Source organism: Stegodyphus dumicola, chromosome 3 (genome assembly GCF_044657685.1).
Source record: "Stegodyphus dumicola isolate Sdum_Otavi_A_Nest chromosome 3, ASM4465768v1".
NCBI lineage: Eukaryota > Metazoa > Arthropoda > Arachnida > Araneae > Eresidae > Stegodyphus > Stegodyphus dumicola.
The window spans coordinates 267,685,750-267,712,771 of record NC_140770.1 but is presented as its reverse complement, the minus strand read 5'-3'; the positions used below and the strand labels follow the sequence as shown (position 1 = coordinate 267,712,771).

General features: G+C 34.4%; 1 protein-coding gene across 2 annotated transcripts in view; it reads right to left on the bottom strand.

Moving 5' to 3' along the window:
• Positions 1-27,022, bottom strand: part of Dgk (diacyl glycerol kinase 1) — a 911,622-nt gene that overhangs the window by 332,154 nt on the left and 552,446 nt on the right. For both annotated transcript variants that reach the window (XM_085814117.1, XM_085814118.1), the window contains 2 exons: positions 23,731-23,940; positions 8,596-8,672 (listed from right to left, as the gene is read on the bottom strand). In XM_085814117.1, the coding sequence (XP_085670243.1) occupies positions 8,596-8,672; positions 23,731-23,818 (165 nt within the window). In that variant the 5' untranslated portion in view covers positions 23,819-23,940. The remainder of the gene's footprint in view (positions 1-8,595; positions 8,673-23,730; positions 23,941-27,022) is intronic.

The following is a 27,022-nucleotide window of genomic DNA, read 5'->3' as shown; positions in this document are numbered from 1 at the left end:
GACCAAACTACCAGCGTTCAGCGACTTTACCGCTCGGGCACTGAAAACTATCTTCGGCAAATATTTTCAAGGAATTGCAATTTCGTACTAAAAGCTCGTCTTTGCTTATGACCCCACGACTCGCAAAAGCTTCAAAAAATTAATCAGAAATTGCTTTTGTGGAACTTGGGACGCATTTGTTGTACGTTTTCATTACACAAAGAAAGGGACTCCAGGCATTTTAGTGCACTATACGAGTTAAGAATTCACCGCTTAAAGCAATATAGAAATATGCGGGTATTATTAATTGATTTTCCTTTCATCTGGTTCCTTTATGTTTGTTCAAAAGGTTCCGACAGAAGAAAAAGTAATCTCTATAGAAAGCCCAATTGAATGGATTAAAAAAAAAAAAAATCTAATTTCTTCGAGGCCACATCAAAGGTTTCACACTCTGTAGGCTTGAAGAGTGAAATATAGGAATCACATAAAATACCCAAACAGAAATATTTTTATAGCAAAAAATATTTCCTTCGTCCTTCATATGACATGTTTAAATAGGAATTGCAAGGTTTCGGAATTTGGAGAATAGAACTTCGACGAACCGATATTGTGGCAACACTAGTCGTATCGCTCGGTTTTTATTTAGAAACCAAATACATTAGGATGAAAATGGCTGATCTATTGTAAATATTTTATTTGTAGATATATTTTTTACGAATATCTTACACTTCTTTTTTACTATAGACTGCAAATGTAATGGCACAAAGCGATTTTTTTTTTCACCGAATTTAAGTTACTGTTTATCAAAGCAGTTCTATTTGTCTTGATGTCTGCATTCGACTGCTTAACTGGTTTAGACAATAAATGAGGATTATGACACCATTTTTACTTCCTTGTACAAAGTAAAGGAAGTATTGTAATCGCGAAAATTTTCAGGATCATATTTCACCGAAAATATCCAATTTGACCGCTATCGAATGCAATTTAACAATGTTTTTGCATGACATCTGTACTAAGGACAGAATAAAAGAATCTTTTTCCTAAAACTGGTTTCAAAAAAAATTTTAAATGGATTCAGAAGAGAGTTTTTCGTGGCGTATGTACGTATTCGCATGTATCTCGCATAACTCAAAAACGAGTAGCCTCAGAACATTGTAATTTTGTATGTAGAATTGCTATAACATATAGTTGTGCACCTCCATTTTTGGTTGCAATCGGAAGCAGTATATATATACACGCACACCGTTACTCTTCTCGGTGAGTTAATTTTTTTTAAATTCTTATATGTTACTAAATTTTGCATTTTTTGCTTTAAAGATGATTATGTTTTTCTTACTTTCCGGTTAAGATTTTATGCCTTAACTTTACAGTAGTTATTCTGCATGCAATAGTTGTAGAGTTATGAATAATTTAAAAGTTGTTTAAGTGCGGCTAAGCGTAAATTTTTTTTTCCCATAGCAGTCATTTTTGTTTATATTTGGAACTTAACAGAATAGTGAATTAAATCTTTCTACACCTTCAGTGTCTTTTTACCCAGTAGGACCGAAAAATTTTGTGCACCGAAAAATCTGCCTTCTTGCCCGCTGTCCGAATTGCTTTTTTGCGTAGAAAATTATTTACTTAATATATATTTTTTAAAAATTTTTTAACTGTATTTGGTGTTTTATATTTTTCAATTTTTCATAAAGATATTTTGAAATTTTATGTATTTTTGCCTTGCTGCGAAGTGAGAACTGAATTCATTGAATGAGAAATATATCTCTAGTGAAATTCGAGGAAATAAGTTAAAATGAAATGTAGCAAAAAGTGCGTATAATTTAATATTCCTTGCAAGGAAGTCATGTGGTGTACACATCAGATTTTTAAACTTGTTTGTGTGAGAAGATTGAGATACTTTTGCATATCTTTTAAATACCCTTTGCATTCTTTTCGTTTTAATGTACTAACATTGGATATAACGTATAGAAAGAGAGCAAAGATTATCGCATTTCACAGTCACATGAAGCAGACAAAAAATTATCGCACATATCACTCACATTTCTGTCAGTCAGAAATATTGCTCCCGCGGTTGGTGTTCGAAATTCGAGCGCTTTTTACGAATTCTGATGAGACACAATGAAACTGGATTATTTTTTACAAAAAGAAATACAAATTTGGAAGGGAAAAGAAACTAACTCTAAAATATGCTTAATTCGCATTCCGAAATAGCATAATTAATCCAAGGTAAAGCCACCAGACGGTATAGTGGTTAGGAAAGCCTACTACGTTACCGAAGGGCCCGGGTCGAAATCCCGGAGAAGGCATGGATATCTGTAAATGTAATAGTGTGTTTTCGGCATGGGGCATTATAACTACATGGCGATGCTAAAGGTAGGGTTGTGGTAGGGGAGAAGAGTGGGAGACTCTTGAACCACTCCTTTGAGTGCTATCCCTCAAAATTGGAGTGGAAGTAGAAGTCCAACCTCCTTTACGCTCTGGCAGCCATTCTTCCATGAACTACATGGACAAAACAACAATAACACAATAAATAATAACATGATTAAATATAGGGTTACTATAATAATTACTTGAATACTTCCTTTTTCATCGGATCGGCAGTATGAAAAGTATATATATATATGATATATGGGTATAATAATAAAGATTTCTATTCTCGCCTGCAGCAACTGAGGGGACTGTTTCCTTCTGAAAAATCCCCATATTAGGCAGGGGGTAGTTCACAGCCAGGTGACTAAGCCACAAACGAACTCTCTTTCGGCTGGAGAACTGGGCGACAAACTCCAAATCTTAGCCACAGCCAATCGTAGAAATTACACTTAGGAGTCATGAAAAATCACATTATGTCTGGAGAACCGAGTCCCTCACCGGCTCTTAGTTACAGACTGAAAAACTCCACAAAACCAAACCACCCACTTACTTAGCCGGGAACACTCCCTCTTCTCGGCTGGACTGACTGATCGTTAATTATTCCCGTCAGTACTACGCGGGCAGCGCGTCACATCATGACATTACTTAACAAACTCGGTGCCATCCCACACCAAGCTACAGAACCATCTGTTCTACGGCTTACGCCAATCCCCCCCCCCCCGAGGTCAGATCGTACAGACGACCTAACCTGAGCTCTGGAACCGCAAAGTTCGTGATATTATACCCCCGTGGGCCGAGACTGCCTACGTACAGATCCTAACCAGTAGCTTCCCAGAGTTCTCTACGTCGACCCCCGAGGGATGTATGGGTATATATATCTAACTATATATATATTGTTTTGTATATTTTTATGTATCTGTGTTATTCCAACGGCCATGCACACCCACAAAGTAATTGTCACGTAACCATTGTCAAACAATAATCCTCAGCCCCTGTTTGGCTACGTATTGACATTTAGATCTGTATTATAAACTCCCGAGGCAGCCTCACGGCGCCCCAGGGAGTTGTTATTCCTAGATAGGGAAGGGCGAGGGACACACGCCTGTTTACCTATGTTAAACACCAGGGGTCCCCGTCTTCCGTCACCTATCACCTATCTCTCTCTCTCTCTCTTTATATATATATAATAGTAATAGTAGTAGTATACATATATATATAATACACACACATATATATAATAGTAGTAGGTAGAAACATTGTAGCGATCTTGCTAAAAAGTTAATATGTTACCGGCAAAGTATGAAATCCGGTATTCTATAGAATGCCTAGGCATTGTATATAATGCCTAAAACTAGCGGCAGTGTATGAAATGTCCTAATATGTAATGTGTGTCCTAGTATGGCAATGTATGAAATGTCCTAATATGTAATGTATGTCCTAGTATGGCAATGTATGAAATGTCCTAGGTATTCTATAGAATGCCGAATGACAAACCAGCAAAGTATGAAATACATTTCTGATTCGTTTCGAAGAACCGAAACTGCCTACCAGAAGTTAATCAGTGATGTAATAAAGCCAAAATGATTACTCAGAAGGAACCACGAGAGAACTGGCTGCCGAATCGCTAGGATATGATGTTTTCGGAAAACAAAAGTACATTCATTTATCCTGTTAAAGAAAGCGTCAGTTAACAGTACTATATAGTATTATGTCCTGGACGCCGAGTTATTTCCCGTACTTTGATGAAAACTCATTGGAGTACTGAATACGGACGACGCGACAGAATGTTGAAAGAGCTTTCAACCAAATACAAAACCGTTACACGTAATGCTATTGAACTGACCGACCATCTTTGTGAGCCGTGCCAGGGAGGAAAAAAAAAAAACCTGAAATTTTTTAGATTTTACGTCTAAAGGGGCGTTTTTTAAACATTTTGTCCGTTATTTTTATTTATTAAATATCACGTTCTACGCACTTAAACCATAAAATTCAGTTCAACCGCAATATCGCAAAATAGTTTTAAAATGTGCATATGTTTAGAATTTCCGATACAGAGACTCGCGCTCTGGAGATAAAAAGGTTTCTTCTGTACAACGTTGCCATGGCTCGCTTTGAAATCCTTGAGTTTATTATTTAAAAATTCGTTAAAGTTTTACAAAATATGAAATCGATAATAAAACAAATTTAAAATTTGGACTTCCACATGCCCATATTCGCAGTAGGATTATGTTATTCAAAATTCGATGGCTCTATGTACCGCTGTTTTACCCCAATGCGAGAAATATACATTTATGCAGATTTTTCATTATTTAATTTCTTTAAATATACACAGGGCGATAATACTTTGTGGCAACAGTTTGAAAAGTGATTAGCCGTTTGTAGTGAATCGATGCAAAATCGCAAAACGAAAACAATAGTCCCTCAGAGACAAAGCCCCTTTGGACTAAAAAGGTATTAAAAATGGCATTGCTATAAAACTTATGATTGTTTCTGAATTTAATTTCCGTTATCAAGTAGATCTTATTGATTCGCAATGTCAGCCAGATAGAAAATACAAATTTATTATGTTGTATCAAGATAATTCGAATAACAGCTTTTTAATGGCACTCTTTCATTAATTTTTCAAAATATCATTTGTATTTTTGAGGAACGAACGTCTTTTAAATAATAGCCTTATCATAACCTTTTTTTCATACTTTGTCTAAAGAGCATTTGTCATTCTATAGAATGCTTAGGCATTATATACAATGCCTAGGGAAAGTAGGTAATATTTCTCATATTTCATACTTTGCCTAAAATCGTCTGGCATTCTATAGAATACCTAGGTATTCTATAGAATGCCGGCTTTTCATATTTTGAAGGTAACATATACATCCATTTCCCTTCTTCGATTTAAAAGCAGCCTTTCCTTGCAATCGTTAATCGTAAGCATATTATACTTCCAATTACATAAGTGTTTCAAATGACAAAAATATTCATATTTTGGCAGTTTCAAATTTTAAAATTTAGTTTTGGATAAATAACTCAATTTAATTTTAATGCAGTCTTCCGGTTACTATACTTATAATTAGGAAAATTTTATAATCGTTATGATGAAAAAATATGTAATGCAAATCTATAAAATTATTTAATAATTTTAATTGGATGTTTCAAGAATGTAATGTAAATTAATCGATTAAAAAGTGAAAAAAAAGGTTCTTAAGAACTGCATCGAATTCTTTTAAATAATTTAATTTGATATTAAAAACAGACAGATTAAATATGGAAAAACAATATTTTACGTTTTTCTAAATGGCAACAAACTCGAATGAAAACTCAAACAATGCATAATCGTGTTTCGAGGCTAAAAGCCCTTTTGAGATAATAAAATTAAAAGATAATATTAAAAAAATCTGATTAAAAATATGTTTGTTCTAAGCATAACACATTTTTGAGCTTCAAAGCATAAAATGATGAATAAAAAATAAATATTTATGCAAAATATTTAAGAAAAAACTAAAAAACTTTTTTTTCGCTGAGTTATTGAGATAATAATAAACGCTGGAAATAATTCCTTTTGAATAAATCAAAAGAGAAAATGAAATATTTTTATGAATAACATTCTACATTAAACATGCAGCTTTCCGCTTTGTTAAGTCAATTTGTCAACGTCTTTTTTCGGTTTTCGAAGACGTTTGTAATTTTTCAATTTTGCTTTGAAGATTTCTAATATAATGCGGCCCACTACAGTCATAAAAACACTCAAGGACTGCTATTTTCTTTAAATAAATATTGTTATGAATTTTGTACTTAGACAGGTGATTTTAATAAGTAAAATTGTTGTATTTTTCTGTGTAATGTAGCGCGAGACAAACTTTAAAAGAAAACTATGCCGGAAAAGTAAGAAGCATGTGCATTTAATATTGAATAAATGGGTATCTCGTTAATTTGGTGAGAAATCGCCAAAGTCGCGAAATTTGGCGACCATATGGGTCGGGTCCCAGTATCACCATAATAAGTACTGAGATTGAATAAATGTAATTTATCACTATATTAACTGTAACCGTAATTCCCCTCTCGTAGTGCTTTCCAGTAATTTCCAAAAGCAAAAAGTACTAGAAGCGTCTCGGCGGCCGGTCGAAAGCTATAAAAGCCCGGATAGAGAGCATCTAAGTTCAGTTGCTTAGTTATTGTTGTTACGAGTTGTTTAGTTCCGCGCGGACTGAGATATCCCCTTATTAGCTTTATCTTTAGATGCGCTTTGCATTGCATTGTGTTTAACGTTCTTAGTAGTTTGAAGTGTAACTGATTATACTGTGTGACACTGCGAACGCTTGTACGAAGTTCTGAGAAAAATTCCAGAACTTTGAATTGTTTCCTTTGACGAAATAAATTTTTTTAACCTATTACGGGACTTGTGCATTCAATTTGTTACGAACCCGTACTCACGCAACAATATATATGTAAATATACATAAATAACCATAGCAAAAGCAAAAGTACGAAGTTATAACCAATACTAAATCCCATTCGGAGAAAGTAAAGAAGAGGACAGTGAAACTAGAACATTTTGTTTCATTGAAAAGATTGAAAGTGATTTTGCAGTGGAAAAAAATCAAAGCCTAAATGTAACATTTTTAGTGATAAATTAATTTTTTATTTGCATTTTAAGAATAATTAGTTCATTAAATTAAGGGAATGTTAAAAGAAATCTAAGAATCTGGTATATTCGTAGAACAAAATGAGTTAAAATGTTCTCAAATATTAGAAAAGAAGCATGAAGAATATGTAAGTTTGCAAATTTCTACTTTAATCAATGGAGAAGTTGTACTGTAAGGATTATATTACTATTATTTCCGCTAATCAGTAATTTGCATTATTATAATTACTTAAAAACCAGTCGTTTTGGACGAATTTTGACAATCAATTAGATATATCGTCAAAGTAAATTTTAAAATATAAAAACTTGCGTGAAATTACACAGTCAGTATTATACAGTTTCATAAGCAAACATTTATTAAGCTATTTTCAAATTTAAAAATCTTATATTAATATTAGTTTAATAGAAAAATTATGGGTTTTGATCATCTACATGATACGAACATAAAAAAGCTAATTATTGATGAAGGTAATATTCTATCGTTATAATATATGCAAAAATAAAGTTACGTCAGAATACATTTCTGGAAAATTAAAGCACACGTCATACATGGGATCAATAATATTTATCCTTAAATTAACATTCATTTCACAAAGAAACTATAAACTTCTCGAGCAAGCCAGGCTCTCCATCACTCTCCTTCTAGGTACAAGATTATTCTGGATCATAGGCCCATTATTTAGGAAAAATCGATAAAATATTAAACAAAAATAATAATGCCATATGAAGAATAAACTAGGAAACGGAGGGTTTAAAAGTTTCGGGAAAAACAGTACTGGGATTAAAACCACCAACTCGTCGATATGGAAGACTTTAATGGATATGGAAGGTTAAAAAAGAAACCTTTTTCACGAAATGAAGAAGCATACTGAAGAACTGCAACAAAATTAAAAATGAAAGAATGGTCAGACGAGCTATTACTAGCTATATAATTAGCTATAAAATTTATATATATATATATATATATATAGGGTGACTCAAGACTACGGCAAAAAACTTCTAGGAGGGGTAGGATAAACCTAGACGATTAGGGATTAATCCCATAGCAATAGAGGGTCGGAAATACAATCCTAACGAGATAACGGGGTTGTTAAGGGCTGTCCCAGGAAAACCATCGACAGCCACCCCCGAAGATATAAGATATTAGAATGCAAAATGTGAATACATCGTGATCGCAAAGTGGCATTCCTGATTTTTTATAGCTTTCTGATAATAAGGTTTAGCAAATTTTCGTAACATAAGCATGGAGTCTTGGATGTTCTGAAATACGCCGGGTACGCGTCGTACGTTCGAGAAGCCATGAAACAAGACTTCATCGTGTATGACCACTTTAAAACATGTAGAGATCTTCCTCTTTAAATACAATCAACATGAATTTAAGGCTAGATTTTACCTGATTCTAAAGGTCAAATTAGTTAGACCTCTAAATGACTTCTATGACTATTTTTAGTCTTTTGTAAAGGCTAACGAAAAGCATACTTTTGTTAATGTTATTACGAAGCGTATTTAAAAGGAAATTGAAAATGCATTTCAAATTCAAAATATATACGAAAATAACGAATAAATGATACAATGTTTTTCAAATGCGTAATAATTCAGAAATATACTCACTCCTTCGGGATTGTATTTCGAAAGTGGGCCATCTTCTTTGAATTCCTTGAGGACATCGGATAATTTCTTCGAGGAATCTGAAAAGAAAGTATTGCCGTTTATAAAATGATCATTCTCAGGGGTTTCGTAACATTATTTTCTATACGTTTCATCCTATTCCATAACGTAGCTTTCATTTCCTATATTTTGATGCCACATAGAATAGACCCCAGCCTAAAAAAAATGTTTTCTACGGTTTAAAGTATCATTGGCAGAATATCCTACGGAAGAACCGTTAAAAAGGTTTGTTTTCAGTCACTTTTCAGATACAGTACAATTCGCTTATAACGAGGCCTGATTGAACGACAACCTGGATTTAACGAAGAAATCAAAAATGCTTGGTTAGTACAATGGGCATAACTCGCTTTTAAAAAGCATAACCCGTTTATAGCGAGGAATAATTTTATGATTAATAAAATTTCTATTGACTTCCACCTCTCCTATTAAGCCAATCCTTTCTTGCAAAAATTTATTTAACATTCTAAGTCAACGGAAAGTTTGTGGTAAGTTATAAACCCTGCGTACACGTAAAGGTGGCCTTTTAACTTCCTTGTACGAAGTATTGTAATCACGAAAACTTCCAGGTACCGAATTTCAAAGAAAATATCCATTTTGACCGTTATCGAATGCAATTTAACGATGTTTTTAAGAGAAATCTGTAAGTAAGACCAGAATAAAGGACTTTTTTTCCAAAAACGAATTATAAAACTGATTTAAAATGGATTCAGAAGAGATTTTTTGGTGGCATTTGTATGTATGTACGTATGTATCTCGCATAACTCAAAACGACTAGACTTAGAAGGCTGAAATTTTGCATATAAGACTACTAAAACATGCAGATGTGCATCTTCTTTTTTAGCTGCAATCTGCGGCACCAAATATGTATATATATATATAACGACTCTGTTACTCGGCTCCGTGAGCTCAGTTCTTTTTTATTATTATTATTCTATGTTGGTAAATTGTGCATTTTTCGCTTTCAAAATTATTGAATTATATTGTTCTTATCTTACGGTTAAAGTTTTTATGCCTTTAGTTAATCTGCATGCAATAGTTGTAAAATTGTCAACAATTTAAAAGTTGTTCAAGTGCGGCTAAGTGTAATTTTTTTACTATAGCAGCCACATTTGTTTACATTTAAAACTTAGCAGAATAGCGAATTAACTCTTTCTGCACCTTCGGTGTCTTTTTGATGAGTGGAAACAAAAGGAAACTTTCAGGTTTGTGCACCTAAAAACTGGCTTCTCGCTTGCTGGCCGAATTGCTTCTTTGCGTAGAAACTGTAATTTTAATTGTTAAAATTGTTTTCTTATCTTTTTAACGGTATTTGGTGTAATTTTTAATGAAGATATTTTGAGTTTTCATGTATTTTTTCCTGGTCACGAAGTGAAAAGTGAATTGAGAGAATATGAAATATATCTCTAATGAAATTCTAGGAAATAATTTTAAATGAAGTGCAAGAAAAATGCGAATAATTTAATATTCCACACAAAGAAATCATGTGGTGTACACATCAGCTTTTTTTACCTTTAGGAGTGATAAGGATTGAAGTTTTACCACCGCATTCTACAACTGTTATCCAGCCTATGGACAATGTGATCATCAAACGTTTTAAGTCAAACATTCCTAAGCACTTCATCGTGATGCTTCTCGATAGAACAGAAAAAATACGCACAACGTTTAGATGCTAATGTAAGCGCACTGGAAGCGATACGTTTAATGGAGGATGCATGGGTAAAGGTTACATCAACAAAGCTCGATTGGATATTTCTCAAGAGGGGAACTTGACGAAGAAGAAGTAGATGTCTTGGAAAATTTGAAAATAAGTATAAAAGAATTTGAAATTATGTTTTTTTTTACGCCTATGTTATCACTACCGAGATACCTACGCCCGAGGATATTGGTATCTGAAATTCAAGCTAAAGATGATGAAAAAATAATGAAAGCGATTATAATGATGAATGTGAAGAATTTCGGAACCACCCCTAACGTACTCAGTGGCTTTTGAGTACGTTAGTTTTGAGTGCCCAGAGAAACTTCAAATTTTTTCGAAGCTGGGGGTGCAAATGACGATGTTTTTCGGGCCATGGGTCTTTTCCAAAGAACAGTAACACCAGAAAGAGATAATAAGGCAGTTCAAAGCAAATTAACAACCTTCTTTTCGATTGTACATAAATAAAAAAATAAATTAAGTAGTACAGTAAGTATGCATGGATTTTTATGATTTTTTGAAGAATTCGTTTTTAACAAGCAGTCGATTACAACAACCAAACATCGCGGTTTTTTCACACTCGTTATAACCGAGTTCGACTGTTAATTTCAATAGAAAAATTTTTACGATTAAATAATTGTAATTATCGCTTGATCGCTTGGTTGAATGAACAAAACAAAAGACATTTTGCACTTATAAAATCAAAATGAGAGATATCATTAATTAAAATTTTAACACACCATATGCAGGAATTTGAATAGAAGACTCTGTATTTTAAGTTTTCTAATGCAAATTCATAAAAATGCATCTTTTATGACAGAAAAACAATGATACAGAAAAGCGAGTTTCGAATTCTCATTTGTAGCAATGCAAATATTCGAAATGTAAAATTCGCTTTTAATATTACCACTAAAACCGATATTTTTAGCGTCAATTGGATATGTATTAAATTAGTGATTTCAAAGTTCTAATATTAGTGTTTTATCAATATACGTCTTCTCTATCTATATTATTAAATAATAAAAAATCTATGTATGTATGCACGTTCCTCACAATGAGGAAAGACGCTGGCATTAAAAGACACCAAATTTTGCACACACGTGCCGTCCGAAATATGTGCATTTCGAAGCTCAAATTTTGAATTCCCCATTCACTTTTTTTAATTATTTCATATTTTGTGCCAATTTGATATTTTGATTAACAAATTCGATAATTTAAAAGCAACGAGTTGCCACACGGTAAAGCGCGAAATGTTTGCTTTGCAAATTTAATCAGAAAACACCGAGATTTTAAGGTGTTGCCATTTCAAGAAATAAAATATTTTAATCTTCTGTATGCCTGTCTGCGGCAATTCGTCAAAGCACAAGATATCTAATTTTTCTTTTAACTTAATATGTCTCATATTAACAAACCAAATATTATAAAAATAATTTAGTAGATCTTCATCTATATTATTATTAATTACTATAATGAACTCGTAAAATGACATAAACTGATCGTTAAAATCATTAGACAGATTTTTTATTTTATAACAACTATTTTAGCCGGCATGGTCGCATTGACGGCTATTACAAATAATTTTCACAACCCGCATGCTTATTTATAGCTGCTCTGTGAGAGAAGGAGAAGGAACAGAGAAAAGATATGTAACCACATAATAATAATAAATATATGTGCTAATAAATATCTCCAATTAATTGATCATTTTAAATAAATTAATAATTATAAATGAATATATATACAGGGGTTTATAAAGTCCCGGATCCATTTTGATGTTTAATAACTCATAAAATAATGAAGATATAAACAAACTTATGGCATTTATTGATGGAATAACGTTTCCTTTTCAGGTTTGAATATTTTTACTTTTGTAAATATCGTCTGCGCGCTTGGTTAATTTCAGATAATTTCATTTTCCAGTCTAAATATCTGTACTTTTCTAAATATCGTCTGCTTATTAATTGAATTTTTCTCTCTTTTGTTTTTGGCAACTATTGCAATGTTATGGTAGTAAAGGGGATTTGTAAAGGACAACGTTTACAGGAGGAGTGTCGAACATAGATGACCTAAAAGCCAGAATTACAACCGCAATAGCCGACATGCTTGCCGGTACCTGGCGTGAAATTGAATATCGACTTGATATTCTCCGTGCTACGGAGGGGGCACACGTGAAAGTTCATGGACAAGGGTCATGAAACTTTTTGAGTATATCTAATCATTTATGTTATTAATATCTTTATTATTTTATGAGTTATTAAAAGTCAAAATGGGTCCGGGACTTTATAAACACCCTGTATATAACAGTATAATGCAACAGATAAAACTTCCCGACCTGCATGTTAGGAATCACTGGTTTGAGTTTTATAATATACTAGATGCGAACTTTGTATAATGTAACATGAAAAGTCCGAAGAAAGTGAATCTCTGCCTCAAAAATAATGCTGCAGAAGCAAGTCTATTTAACCTTGAGGTAAATGGCTATCTCGCTAAATTGGCAAGATATCGCCAACCTGATAATGGCTAAATGTGGCAAAAAATGGCCAAAAGTTGTCAAAATTGGCGACTATTTGACAATATTTTGGTCTCATTCCTGTATAACTGTAATTGGCACTGTAATTGAAAAACTGTAAGTGTTCTTTACGTTAACTGTGCCAATGCTCGCAATATACTGATGATTTTCAAATGATGCTCAGACCAATTTTCGTAATATTTCGGAATCTATCTATATTTTTCCCCTCTCACACAAGTCATTTACTTGGATAAGATGAAATACAATTGGAAGGGTTGTAAAAATAAATAAATAAATAAATAAATAAATAAATAAATATATAAATACTTCCTCATAATTTACTTAAATATATCCGTGGGAAAAATATTGTTAGAATCTGTAATTTCAACTTACACGGTCCTTTTTTTAGGAACAGATCTATTGTTAACCTTCCAAGATTATTAGTTCAGCAAACGCTTTGAAACTTGCTCCATATTATAAGACGTGAAAAAACATAGCATATTGTTGCGTTTTTTCCTTTCTCTTTTCTGACAACAGTTGTTACGCTATTTTCTTCCTTCACGTTCGTACGGGGTTCGTAGATTTGGTGTGAATAACGACGACACTTGATGAAGTATCGAAACAGACTTTATTTAGACAATACGCAATTAGACAGCTCCAAAACACGTTTTACGTGAGCTACTATAAAAACGCTGACACGATCAGCGACACAGCCTTCAGGTTATCGGGCTATCACGGTGGAAACAGCTTCCTGCAAAGCACCCGACTCTTGCTTTCCGGAGTACAGCTCCCGACTCTGCTTGGTCGTTCTCGGAACTCCACGTACTCTCGAGACTCACCACGCTACAACTCGCGATGCACTCGACGACACACAGAGCACAGCTCCTGACTCTCGGTTCATTCGTTTCCGGAGCTCAACACGCTCTCTCGACGTTGTACTAACCGCGATACTCTACGAGACTCTTTCGGTGCACTCGACGACCCACTCGGCACTCGCTGGCCGGCTGTCAAAGCGATCGTCTTCGCAGGGATTGACTCGCTAGACGAGACACACTCACTCGATGAGAGACGCCCACTCCCGATACTGCGGACCAGCAGGGTTTATATAGCTTTCGGCTTGTTTTCGAGAACATTCTGGGCTAAACCGGTAAGAACTCGTTCCAGAAGGTTCTCCATCCGTCCATGGCATATCGCCAATTTTGTCGTCAAATGGGCGATTTCTCGCCAAATGTGGCAACCCTGCCTTCCATTGCCATTTTATGGCAAAACTAAAACTGCTTTGCGGGGAAGCCATCTTACCGCGCCTGTACATTTCGTAACAATATTATAAGACGTGAAAAAACATAGCATTTTATATGGCGTGAAAAAACATAGCATATTGTTTGTACTTGGACAATTTTAGTAGAAATGTATGTGAAACTGTTGTATTCATCTATGTAATGTAACGCGAAATAAATTTTAAGTTATGCCGGAAAAGTAAGAATACAGAGTTAAGTCCATTTGAGTAAATGGGTAACTCGGTGATTTGGCGAGATATCGCCAAGCTGCCAACGCTTTTGGCCACTTATTACCAAATTTGGCGAGAAATTGCCAAGAGTTGCCAAATTTGGCGATTATTTAGCGACAATTGAGTTCGATCCCTGTATCACCGTAATATGTACTGAAATTGAATAAATGAAATTGGTCACTATGTTATAACTGTAACCGTAATTCCACCCTCGTATTGCTTTCCAGTAATTTCGAGTAGCAGAAAGTACTAGAAATTTCTCGGCGGTCGGTTGAAAACTATTTAAAGTCGAAGACACAGCATCTGCTCTCAGTTGCTTAGTTATTATTGTTGCGAGTTGTAGTTCGCGTGAACGATTTGTATTTGTTATGTACCCATGCCATTACTTTATCCTCCCTAATGTACTCTGGCCTATTTAATATATTTAATTTTGATTCAGATTTAGTATTATTGTGATGTCATTAACTAGTAATAGGCCTATTCTGTCTTATCGTGATGCCCTTAACTTATAACACGCCTTCTGTGTTCTGTACTCATTTTCCTGTAACTTGCTTTATCTTGTAATCTTGTAATCTTTACCTCTTATTGTTAAATTTGTACAATCCTTGATATATTATTAATGTACTTTACTCAATTGTATCTCTCTATGCCCTTGTTTGGCCATGTAAATATTTCTTTAATAAATCTGACGCCTGAGCGACGGGGTGTGGGTCCCCTATGGGCCTTTGGTTCGTTGAACTGCCCTGGGTGGATCCGGCGTTGGGCTTGGTCTCTCTGTGCGCGGCTCTCGTGTGGCCTCTTTGGCTGCTCTAGATCTTGGGGGGCGCGGTGCTGAACTGATTCACCCTATGGTAAAGGTACAGTGCTTGCGTCTTCCGTCAATGGAATGGAATGGAACTGAGATAAATCCGAGTTAGCTTTCTCTTTCGGTGCTCTTTGCATTGCTTTGTGTTTAACGCTCTAGTAGTTTGACGTGTAACTACTTATTATACTGTGTGATACTGTGAAAAGTTGTAGGAATATTTCTGTGAAGAATTCCAGAGTTCTCAATTATTTTTGATAAAAATAAATTTTTATTGACCTATTATCAGACTTGTGCGTTCAATGCATTACGAACCCTTACGCACGCAACAATATTTTGATTTGAAAATATAATTTTTTGCGCTAAATAAATTAAACATGCACACAAAAACATATAATTATTTTAACTAACTATAATAAAAATGATTTTTTTTTTCCCGAGAAAAGGCATTATTTAAGAAATGCGTTTAAAAACATTATCTTTAATAAATACATTTCGGTACGTCTCGAAATTAAAATACGATACCCAGAACTTTGTAGAAGATAATTGCTTTTAATTTAATTAGCCATATGTAGAAAGGCACTTTTAAGGGAGATCAGTTTACCCACAATTGTACATAAATAGAACATAATTAAAAATAGTCTCGCACAGAAATGATAATGATGTAGTCGCTTTTTACGTCATTAGACAAAAATTATATTATATCAAGAAGAGTACATTAATATCAGGAAAATAAATTAGAAAGCTTTAATAACCTAAATAATGTTATTCGGATACATTTAATTAAATTGTTCCGAAAGAAAACTGAATTTCAGAACTTCAGCTATGCGAGAAGAGCACACATAATTGCTTTCAATTTTCACTAGATGAAACTTCCTTTTGCATTAAATTTATGTTTTCAATTTGTTTTAAAATAAATTCAGCAGTTCTGGCTATTTAATTTTAGAATTAAAAACTTCAAATAAGCAGTTTTCATAAGAAACAAAATAAATCAACTCAGAGTTGGCAATTTGCCAAGCTGGGGAAAAATTACAGTAGAAATCAGACCAGTTTTTAAATTTTACGAAATGCTGCTCATGCATTCCCAAGGAATAAAATTTACACTTTGCACGCACACACATAAAAAAAGGCACTGTTCTATATTATCCTTTCCCTGTCAGGAAGTAGCGTGATTCGCCCTATTCCTCGCCGCCATGGAACTAATTTTTTTTTTTTCGAAATGTTATTTACACCCTCAGAATGCTATTTGGACGTTAGGCATCGTATATTTGTTAATCAGAGATAGGGCTTCGGTTATCTCTGATCATAGATAGGGCGACCACCTAACAGAAGTAGGTTGGGTTTTGTTTGGTTTATGTTATTACGCCAAAGTCAGAGGGTTATCTGCTTAAGGAAAGGATACCTTCGCGGAGGACCTTCTAAGGAACCTGGCTCGTATACCCGTTACACATGGGGAAAACCACGAAAACACATATGTGGACAGTCCGTTCGCTTGATTCGAAATTCCAACCGAACTACCAGTGCTCGGCGACTTTACCGCTCGGCCGCTGCTGGGCCTAACGGAGCCAATACTAATTATAATTGATGTATCGCACTAGCGCGACGTTATCAGTTCTGTTAAAATACAGCCGGAACACTCACATTATTATACGGCATATCGATAAAAGCTGGATTCCTAAAGACGGAAGCGATGCAGTGGTGACCGTGACATGAGTTGTTTATATTTATTTAAAGAATGGTGGCATTAACTTCCAATTAGACCGGTCACAAATAATTTAAAGCTTTGCTTGTCTTAAAAAATCTCTTTTTAATTGTTTTTGATGACAACAAAATATATATATAAAAAATATATATATATATTTGCTAAACTAATCCTTCACTCCCAATGTTTTTATTAAACGTATAATTTAAGAATAACAATAATTTTTATTGCATTATTCAGATTTTTCATGACAAGGAAAGGAAATTTCAGTAGTAGGAGGAGCGAAACGATTTATAAAGGAAGGAATGTAGCATGATGTGCTAAGTAAAATAGTAATGAAACGTAAAGATATTAGAAATTTGAAAGCATTAGGAAGAGCGGGATTGGAAAATTAATATCATTAAGTACGCAAGAAAATTATTAATGATATAATTTTCTATGTATTTTAATTGTTATGTATCAGTATTGTACAACTCACATGCTCATCCAGAAACTGTTTTTGGAAAATAAGGCATTTACTGCCAATAACTGCTATTCTGTCATTAATTGGTATGTAATCATAGATATGTTTTTGAGCACTTATTTTACTACTTCAACGGCTGACAGCTTCAGGTGTTTGCTCTCGATCGGACGCTTTATGTATTTTCGTTGTTTATCAGACTTCGCTACCCGCGCTTGCACATTTTATTATGAACTGTTATTTTATGTTCATTCTTCTAAAGAATTAATCGGAACTCACACAGAATCGAAAATCGACACCGCGTTTCTTCGGGTTAGTGATCACACGCAGGAGCCAGTCACAGCGAACCTACCATGTTTGCCTGTGCGGACAATTTTTGCAGATCCCATATTAAAATGTAACTAAGTGACCGTCGTACTTAGCACAAAAAATTCTTTTCTTCCTTTCGAAAATTAATTCATATTTCTGTGACGATAAATTTCAACGCCTTTTTCAATTTGGCCAATATGTATTAAACAGAACGATATATATCAAACTATGCTAAATTACATAAGATCTAAAAGCACATATGAGGTCTTTAAGAATCGAAAAATGAATTTTACCGATAGGTGAAAACATAAATATTGAACTTATAGAGAAGTCGAAAAATTTTATAATTGATAGTAAGTTTAAATACTTATTGGGTACGTGTCAGCTAAACATCACTGTTGTCAGCTAAAATGCCCTGTTGGCTAAATGTCTTGACATTTAAATGTCCCCTAACTAAAGTCCTGACGGCTAACTGTCCGTGTCGACTAAATGTCCTGTCGGCTAAGTGTCCGTGTCGGCTAAATGTCCTGTCGGCTAACTGTCCGTGTCGGTTAAATGACCTGTCGGCTAAGTGTCCGTGTCGGCTAAAAGGCGTCGGTTAAGTGTCTTGTCGGCTAAGTGTCACAGACCCGCCTGTAAAATGAAGCAGATATGGTGCATCTTCCAGTTATGTTTAACAATTAAATTTATGAACGTTTACTTATATAAACAGACTTCCTTAACCCAAAGTGACTATTTTCAAAGTTACAAACTACATGACACTGCCTTTCAATATAACTAGTCATGGTGCACTTTTGAAAAAAATAGCATCATAAAGCTAATGAACGAATTTTCAGCTGTGCTGATAATCCGCATCATAAGTACTAATTGCTCTCACTGTATAAAATTACTTGTAGATTCTGGACAAAGTAGGGCAGCGTATTAAAATGTAAAAGTTATTTTTCGATGTTTTGTAAAGTATACTTTACGTAGAGATTTTGCATGTAAATACATCGCAGGTAAATAATTCGGCACGATATCAAAATGTAACATTCTGTGTAACTTAATACTAAATGTGCTAAGCAAATGCCGACTGATCTGCAGACTACACCTTGGATGTGGTGGCTGTTAGGTAGTAGTTTTTTTTCCCCCCATGGGATGACATATTCTGTTTGTTGTCTTTTGTTATCTCAGAGGTCAGCCCATCGGCTTGTGTAGTCAGCGGACGTAAATGAAACGAAATCGCAGCAGAAATAACAACAAAATAACTCGCTGAAATAAATTGAAAAATAATTTTTTTACCTGTGTCGAAAAAGAAAGAAACAGAGCACAAAACACCCTTACGAGAAAATCACCCCAGTTAGAACGAATTAATTGACAAAAACGTGTGATTAATAAAATTAATTCAAATTTAAAACACGATCAAAATCCATTCTTTTCTTTGAATCAGACTACTATAGGAGAACCGAACTACACCAGCTTGGCATAAAAGTCCTTTCGAACAATCTTGTAAGTTATAAGATCTAAAAGTTTCAATGGCTAATGGATACATAATTCAACAACAACAAGCTTTCAAAAAGTTTGTTCGTGATACCTTCCTTGTATTGGTTAATGACAAAATTATCTTAAGTGTTTTTCTCGCAGAATAAGTAGTAAACGTTAGGTAAAGTTAGTAGGTTTGTGATTATTTCAAAGTATTAGTAAATGTTAGAATCTCGTAGTAAACGAAACTTTATTGTCGTTGAAATTCTATGGGTACTCTTCAATAAATCAACGGCATGCTCATCTACTTGTATATGCGTAGAAATATTTCAAGAGGAACACTGATTCTGAAAAATAAAAAAGGAGAATAATTAGACTTGAGCTTTGTCCGAACGGCATTTGATCTCAATGTGGCACCGATCCCTCATAAGTAATAGAAAAAAAAAAAATCGCGTGCTAGAAAGCGGTGAGAATAAACTAAGGTACTAAGGAGAAGAGGTAGTACCGTGCGTGTGGAGAAAGATCACAACTTTGTGTACCATTTTTCCAGCTTTGCGAAGGTAGACAGAGAGAAAGATGAGACCACGAAAACGGATGTGAGGGCGGAAACGATGAAAATGACGATTTTCAATTCGCTACTTACTCCGACAGAAAAAGCAAAGGAAGTGGAGGAAAGAAGCTGGCGGGGTTCGTCTGCAGAATACTTCTTAGTAAATGTAGGTGACGTTCGGTCAGCATCTATAAAGGGTATAGCGACTATGCGAAAAAGACCAAAAACCCGTCAATTTAGATACATTTGAATTATGCTTTACGTCTTCTTTGAGGAATAGCGGATATTTAGATACTCTTGAGAGAATGATTAGACAAGAAGATGAATGAGAAACTCTAGGATAGATTGATCTGGTGCGCATTCCATAAAATTAAGCGCTGCTCGCTGATAAGAAATAATTTACCTTAAATTGTTATGTTTTAAGTGCTCTGTTTGATAACCCATATTCTCACTAAACATCTTGTTGTTTCAGTATACAAGTAATGTTTGAGTTTTCCATTTACAGACAGATGGTATATTCTTTACAGAGTGAAATAAACGACATGACATCACTCAAGCACATTAGCCCTAAAAATGTAGATGGGATTGCCATGTGAATTAAAACAATGCACCTTTTTATATACGTCTGAGAAGTTTCCCGTCAGTTGTACAAATGCATCAAAACTCTTTTCCCAAACTGGAAACTTTTATAAAAAGCTAAGTAGCCTATTTCTCTTTTTTCACGAACAATATTGATGCGGGACACATAGCAAATGTTAATGAATATTCTGAAACCAAAGATAAATAATAATTTACTATCAATTACGGACATCCGTGGCCTTTAGTTTATTGATTAATTTGATAATACTTAATATTAACTACATTTTGAAGCTGGCTGAGTAGTTTGATGGGACTTCGTGTTCAATAAATAATTAAATATAATACCAATCGCGGAATGGGAATATTCGTCGCCGCCGTTTCGACGTAATGCCATTTCGCATCGGACCGATTCGCCATCAAGACATATTTTTCTTTAAATGCTTATATTATATCTTGTCATATTATAAGGTATTAGGTACAAAGGCATGCCTTCGTGGTGTGGTGGTCTGCACGCTGGGCGCGTATTCCAAAAGTCCGTGGTTTGATTCCCGGCGAAGCCGTTGCTCATTTTTCATCCTACCTGCTTCTAAGAAATCCTAATGTCTCTAAAATATCATATTAAGTCTATTTAGTTTAACAATTTTGTTTACCTGCTTTATAGACCACGCATATTTTTCTTTAAATGCTTTTATTATATCTTGCCATATCATATTAAGTTTATTTCGTTTAGTAATTTTGTTTGCGTCTTGTATACATCTGACTGTTTTAAATTTTAAAAGGAGAAAGCTTTTGCAACTAAACACATCTTCTTCTAGAATTACTACCTAGATTGTTACCTAGAACTGATTCCCCCAAATGAGGTGAAGAGTTTATTTGGAGGGGTTTAGCTCATAATTATGAAATGTGAGAATTTTGTTCCACTTGATACCGACTTTCTAAATAACTATATGTCATTTGTTTATATCCATATTTGTAAACAATTATATATACTATAAGCAACCCTTATAACGTATTTCATTTTGATTTTTTGTCTTCTCAATTCGTCATCATTGATCATTGAAGGAAAACAAGTTTTTCCTGTTCTCATTAAAAACTGTCAAGACTCGCACCTTGCACCCCCAGAAAAAAGGGACAGTTCTGCAGAATCGATTGTCGAAATTTAACTTGCGTTTTCCATGTCTCGAAAGCGCGACTTCGAATATACGAGGGTTGGAACTTTAATAGTGGCAACTATTTATTTACAAGTAATACAAAAGTGATTCATGTCACCATGTTTTACAGTCCTTCAATATAGTCGCCAGCATTGTGTACAATCCGTTTCCAACGATGTGGAAGTCGCAGAATACCTGTAGCAGCGCCTGTTTTGTTGATAGTTTGAATGGAACGGTCTACTGCGCAAGAATCTCGGGAACAGTTTGGAAGCAAGTGCAACGAAGTGGTTCCTTCATCTTATGAATTAAGTTATAGTCACAAGGGCTTAGATCTGGGGAGTATGGTGGATGGTAAAGCATTTCCCAGCGACCGAGCATTGTCATGCAAAATGAGAGGAGCGTTCTGCAGAAAGTGTCGCCGTTTTTTTCTCAAAGCTGGTCGGAGATTGTGCTCCAAAAATGAGAAGTAATACTGCGCAGTGACGGTCTGCTGTGGGAGAACGGTATGCGTTAGGATGACACTATCACAGTCGTACACGAGAATCACCATAACTTTCACATTGCTGGGGCTTTGACGAAATTTCGAATGTTGTGGTGACCCGTGATGACGCCATTCGTTTGATTGGTGTTTCAGTTCTGGCTGGTACGATCGGGCCCAAGTCTCATCCAGCCTAATGATACGGCGTAAAAAAGCATCTCCTTCGCCCTCATAACGCTCCAGGTGGGTTCGGGCAGCATCGTATCGTAGCCATTTCTGCATTTCCGTCAATTGATGTGGAACCCATCGTGAAGCAATTTTTCTCATGGACAGGCGTTCCTTCAGAATATGCAGCAGAGTCGTATGCGCTAATCCTGTTTGTCCGGCCAGCTGACGAATTATTTGGCGGCGATCACTGTGGCAAATTCAATTTTTATTAGTGCGGCAACAGCTGGCACGTCTGCATCGCTGACACTCGGACGACCTGGCCACAGCATGTCTGCCATGTTTTGCCGTCCTTCATTGAATGCTTTCACCCATCTTGGTACGGTTCTGTAAGGCAATGCAGATTCCCCGCAAGACTCATGAAGCCCTTGATGACACTGTCGTGCTGTACGACCTCTGGCACATTCAATTTTTATCCAACATCATTGTTCTTGTTTTGAAAACATCATGACAACGCTTACTTTAGACCGCGAGCTAATACAAGGATTCGTTCTTCGCGTCACTCCGCATGCGCGTGACGTAGGCAGGACGAGTCTTTTTGCTGAGAGGTAAGGTAGGTATGCAGTTTACGTGTGGTATACGCGATATTCTTTGGTTTTGTCGCGTAGCGTTTTTTCAGCTGTGTTGCCACTATTAAAGTTCCAACCCTCGTACATATTAGCATTATTCTGACATAGGTATTTTGACACAAAAATCGAACTTTTTCTGAAATAGCATACTAATTTTTTTTACCATATTTCGATTCAACAACTCAGATTATGCCTAGATATTAAATTTTGTAACTTTTGGTGAGAAATTGAAAAATTTATCTTGGCGTACATTTTTCAGTTTGGGCTAAGAATAATTCACTCGGCGAACTTCTTAATTTTATAGCAACCTAATTTTCTTTTTTTTTTCCAATGTACACGAGAGGAAAAAATGCAATCGTTCATATTTTCAAATAATTTTAACACAGTGCGTAAATCGCTTACTCTCGCTTTTCAAAACGTACCAACATGTAAATTCACGTATATTTTTAGAAATTTTGAATAAAGAACTTTAAGTTTTTGCAGGTATGCTTAAAAATACATTAAGATGATGAGAAAACTTTTACACGTTATAATTCAAAATAGTTTTCGAAAAATTTATGAAAATTATTTAAATATACAAATTTTAAAAATAAATCATAAAAAATAGGCGAACTTTATGTGGAATGAACCTAAATTTCGAATTGTGAAAGGAAGAATCAAATAAGCTTAATAAAAAAAGAAACACTAATAAACATATACCAAATTCAATTAACATGGAGAAGCTAAAATTTTGAGAGCTAATTTTTTTAAAAACTACTCGTGCGATTTTTACGAAACTTGGCACTCTGGCATCATCTGAGTCGTAGAATCGAAATATGGAAAAAATTGTGTATTATTTCCAACAAAATTCGATCTTGTGTCAAAAGAAGACCTATATTAGAACAATCCTGTATGTAAATCGAATATATATCCTAAGTCGCGCTTTCGAGACATGGAAAAGCACGTTAAATTTCGACATTCGGTCCAGTAGAACGGGAGATACAGAACTGACCCCCCCCCTTTCTTTTGGTGTAAGGTTTACCTAATGTTCTTTAAAAAGATGTTCTATATTTACAAAATAGGAAAAGAGAAAAATATTCTTACATTGAATGTAGTCCTGCAACTGCTGAAATTCGGCAGGAGACAGTTTTTCCCACTTGAGACTCATGGTCTGCGGAACTTGAGCAGGCATCTTTCAGCTCCACTCTATGGCGACGTTTACCACACCGCAGTCTTCAGCATTATTAGACGTGGCAGGAAAATCCGCAGTTCATTATTGTCTGAAGACCGGAAGAATTGGCGGATCACCATTTCCTGAATGAATAAAACAGAGCAGAAAACAATGATTTATCAGTATATCACAGATGAACGAAATCGCACAATAAAACGAATTTTCCTACATGCAAAGACATATTGCGAAACTATTGTTACGAATTTTGTATTTAGGTATATAATTTTAGTAGAAATAGGATATAATTTTGGTAGTTTAAGAGAAATATATGCCGGGAAAGTAAAAAATAAAGGAGCACGTGCATTTTAACATTCAATAATGGGTATCTCTTTAATTTGTGTTGAAATTGAATAAATGTAATTGAACACTACATTAGCTGTAACCGTAATTCCATCCTCTTATTGCTTTCCAGAAACCTCGAGAAGCAGAAATTGCTAGAAATTTCTCGCGACCGGTTGAAAATCATAAAATGTCGGAGAGAAAACGCATCGGTTCAGTCTTCAATTTAAATATGTCCTGTTTTCACAGGAATGAAATTTACTGTAAGTATTGTACATATTCTCAATTTTCTGTATTTAGCATATTTCACTAATAGAACTGGTAAGAGCAGGAGGATAACATCCTGTTGAATGCCAGTATGTAACAAAGTATCGAGATCTGAGTTCAGTTGATTAGTTACTGTTGTTGCGAGTTATTATTTCCGTGTGTGAATTGTGGAATCCGAGTTAGCTTTATCTTTAGATGCGCTTTATATTGCGTTGTATTTAAAGTTTTCAGTTTGAAATATAACTACTGATTATATTGCGTGATATTGTGAACACTACGAATATCTATGAGGAAGATTTCAAAATACTTTACGGCAGGTTGGTTCTGCATATTCACAAATAAATTACTTATTCAATCAATCACATTTATCTACAATTTACGTAGCGAAGAAAAAAGAACATTCTACGAAAACATATCACGCCGCGCTTATGCACGCTAGCCAAAGAATATGTATTTATAGACTTTCTTTGCGCTAGCGATAACAGCACAAGCACGAGGAAGACTAACTTACAACAAATCAGTTCACTTGAGAGAAAAGCACAGAGTTTAGTTGCAGCACTGCTATACATGAAAACACAAACAGTTAACATTTAATTTAAAAGTTAGTTGCAGGATTGCTGCAAATTTTTTTGTAAAAATAAACGTTTATTAAACCTAATATCGGACTTGTGCATTCTATCTATTACGAACCCGCACGCACATAAAACTATATTTCTAATAAGGACTTTCTATTATACGAGATCAGAATTATAGCATAAGCTTCTCCGCCTAATGTTGACAATTGCTGTAGGCAGACAATAAATTTGTGCAAGAGTTTTGTTTTGCAAAAGTAAATTATTGAAATCTATATATATAAAGAAGAAAGGTCTGTTTGTTTGTTCGCTAATAACTCAGTCACTACTGTAGCTATCGTCACCAAAATTTATACAATTCTTTTCTGGGTCCTGGGAAAGGTCGATGTCCACTTTTATTCCATAGCAATTTTTTGCTAAATATTAGTTATTATAATTAAAAAGATATTAATAAAATATATAAAATGCATATTTATTAATTAAAAAGATATTAATTAAAAATCTATTATTCTTAACATTAAGATATTAATTAAAAAATCTGAAAATGCTAATTTTCGCCCTCATTTTCTGCGAGTGGCAACAGTTTTGCATGCTGAAGATAGAAATCTGCTTTATTAAGTGTTGCCACTGCTCGCGTTCAAGTCATAGAGTTTGTTAATAAAAAATTCCTGAGTTAATAGCATTGCCAAACATTAAATACATTATTCCCGATTCCAAAAATTCGTGCGAAGCTATTTCGATTATTCCCATCTTCGTACGACTTTAATCAGCCGAAATATTTATTAAAAACTCTAAAAACACTAATTTTCGCACTCATTTTTCCGGGTGGCAATAGCCGTGCGCGTTTGGAGATAAAAATGTTTATTTCTAAAAGTGTTGCTGCTGTTCACTTCCAAATCGCAGAGTTTGTTAATCAAAAATTTGTAAGTTTTACAAAATCTATATATATACACATTCAATCGACTAAAATCTAATACAGGTAAAATATTGGATGAAACGTAAGCTTTTACGACCATTTGATTAGAAAGAAAGACGAAAATCAATCAAAACTGCGTGCCATTGTTGCTGTTGTAATGAGAGAGAATTAGCTTATTTTTCTATCGAAATTTTTTATGTGGGTTTCATAACGCATCATACTGAAAAATGTATGACGACTATGAAGCGTATTTTTTGCATCGTTATTACAGAAGGATTGCAGCGGTATCGTTCTCTGTGTTGTTAGATGCATTACTCTCAATCTAACTTAACTGGCATCGGGTACTTTCGCTAGTTTAAAATAAAACGATGATTTTATGGATGCAGAAAAGAAAACTTGAATAACAAGTTTAAATTTCGAGTCAGTTTCTTAATTATTTAGTAAACACTTTAAGTCTTTAAACTATATTTAAGTCGTCATACTTAAATATAACATGATAATAATAATTTACGCAAAATAAAGATACATTCGAATATACTATTTATTACATAAATTTTGCATTTTATTCAAAAGACGACATTTCTCTTTTATGTTTCTTATCTCTCTATTTTTTTACAGCTTTCAAGGCCAGATTCATCGTGTAACTGCTCATGCTTGGGCGGTTTGCCATGCGCATGCCCTTTGATTGGTAAGTTGCCAGTATTTCAAAGCCGTTCCCTAGTCCTTTTTACAAAATCTGTTTTCTAGAAAAGGATGTTAGTGATTCCTAAGTAAATGATCATATGTTTTACAAATGAGTGCTTTGATGTTAAGGCGTACAATCAAGTTGAAACTTTGCCAAAACAGATGAACGGAATCCTACAACTTGATAGACACGGTTTTATGCTGTTATGTTTTTATTAAATTCATGAATAAGATTTTGAAACAATAAAGATTCAAATTATTTTCATTTTATTTGCATTAATACTATTCTTTGGACAGTAATGTTTCCTCATCAGACTGTTCTTAAACGGTCAGACTTAATTATTAACTTACTGACAATTCAGAAGGTCTAACGATTCTTCTATGAGTGTTTCAAATATGTTTTATTAAGTCCTTAATGGGTTCTATTCTTGAAAAAAAATTTCTTTT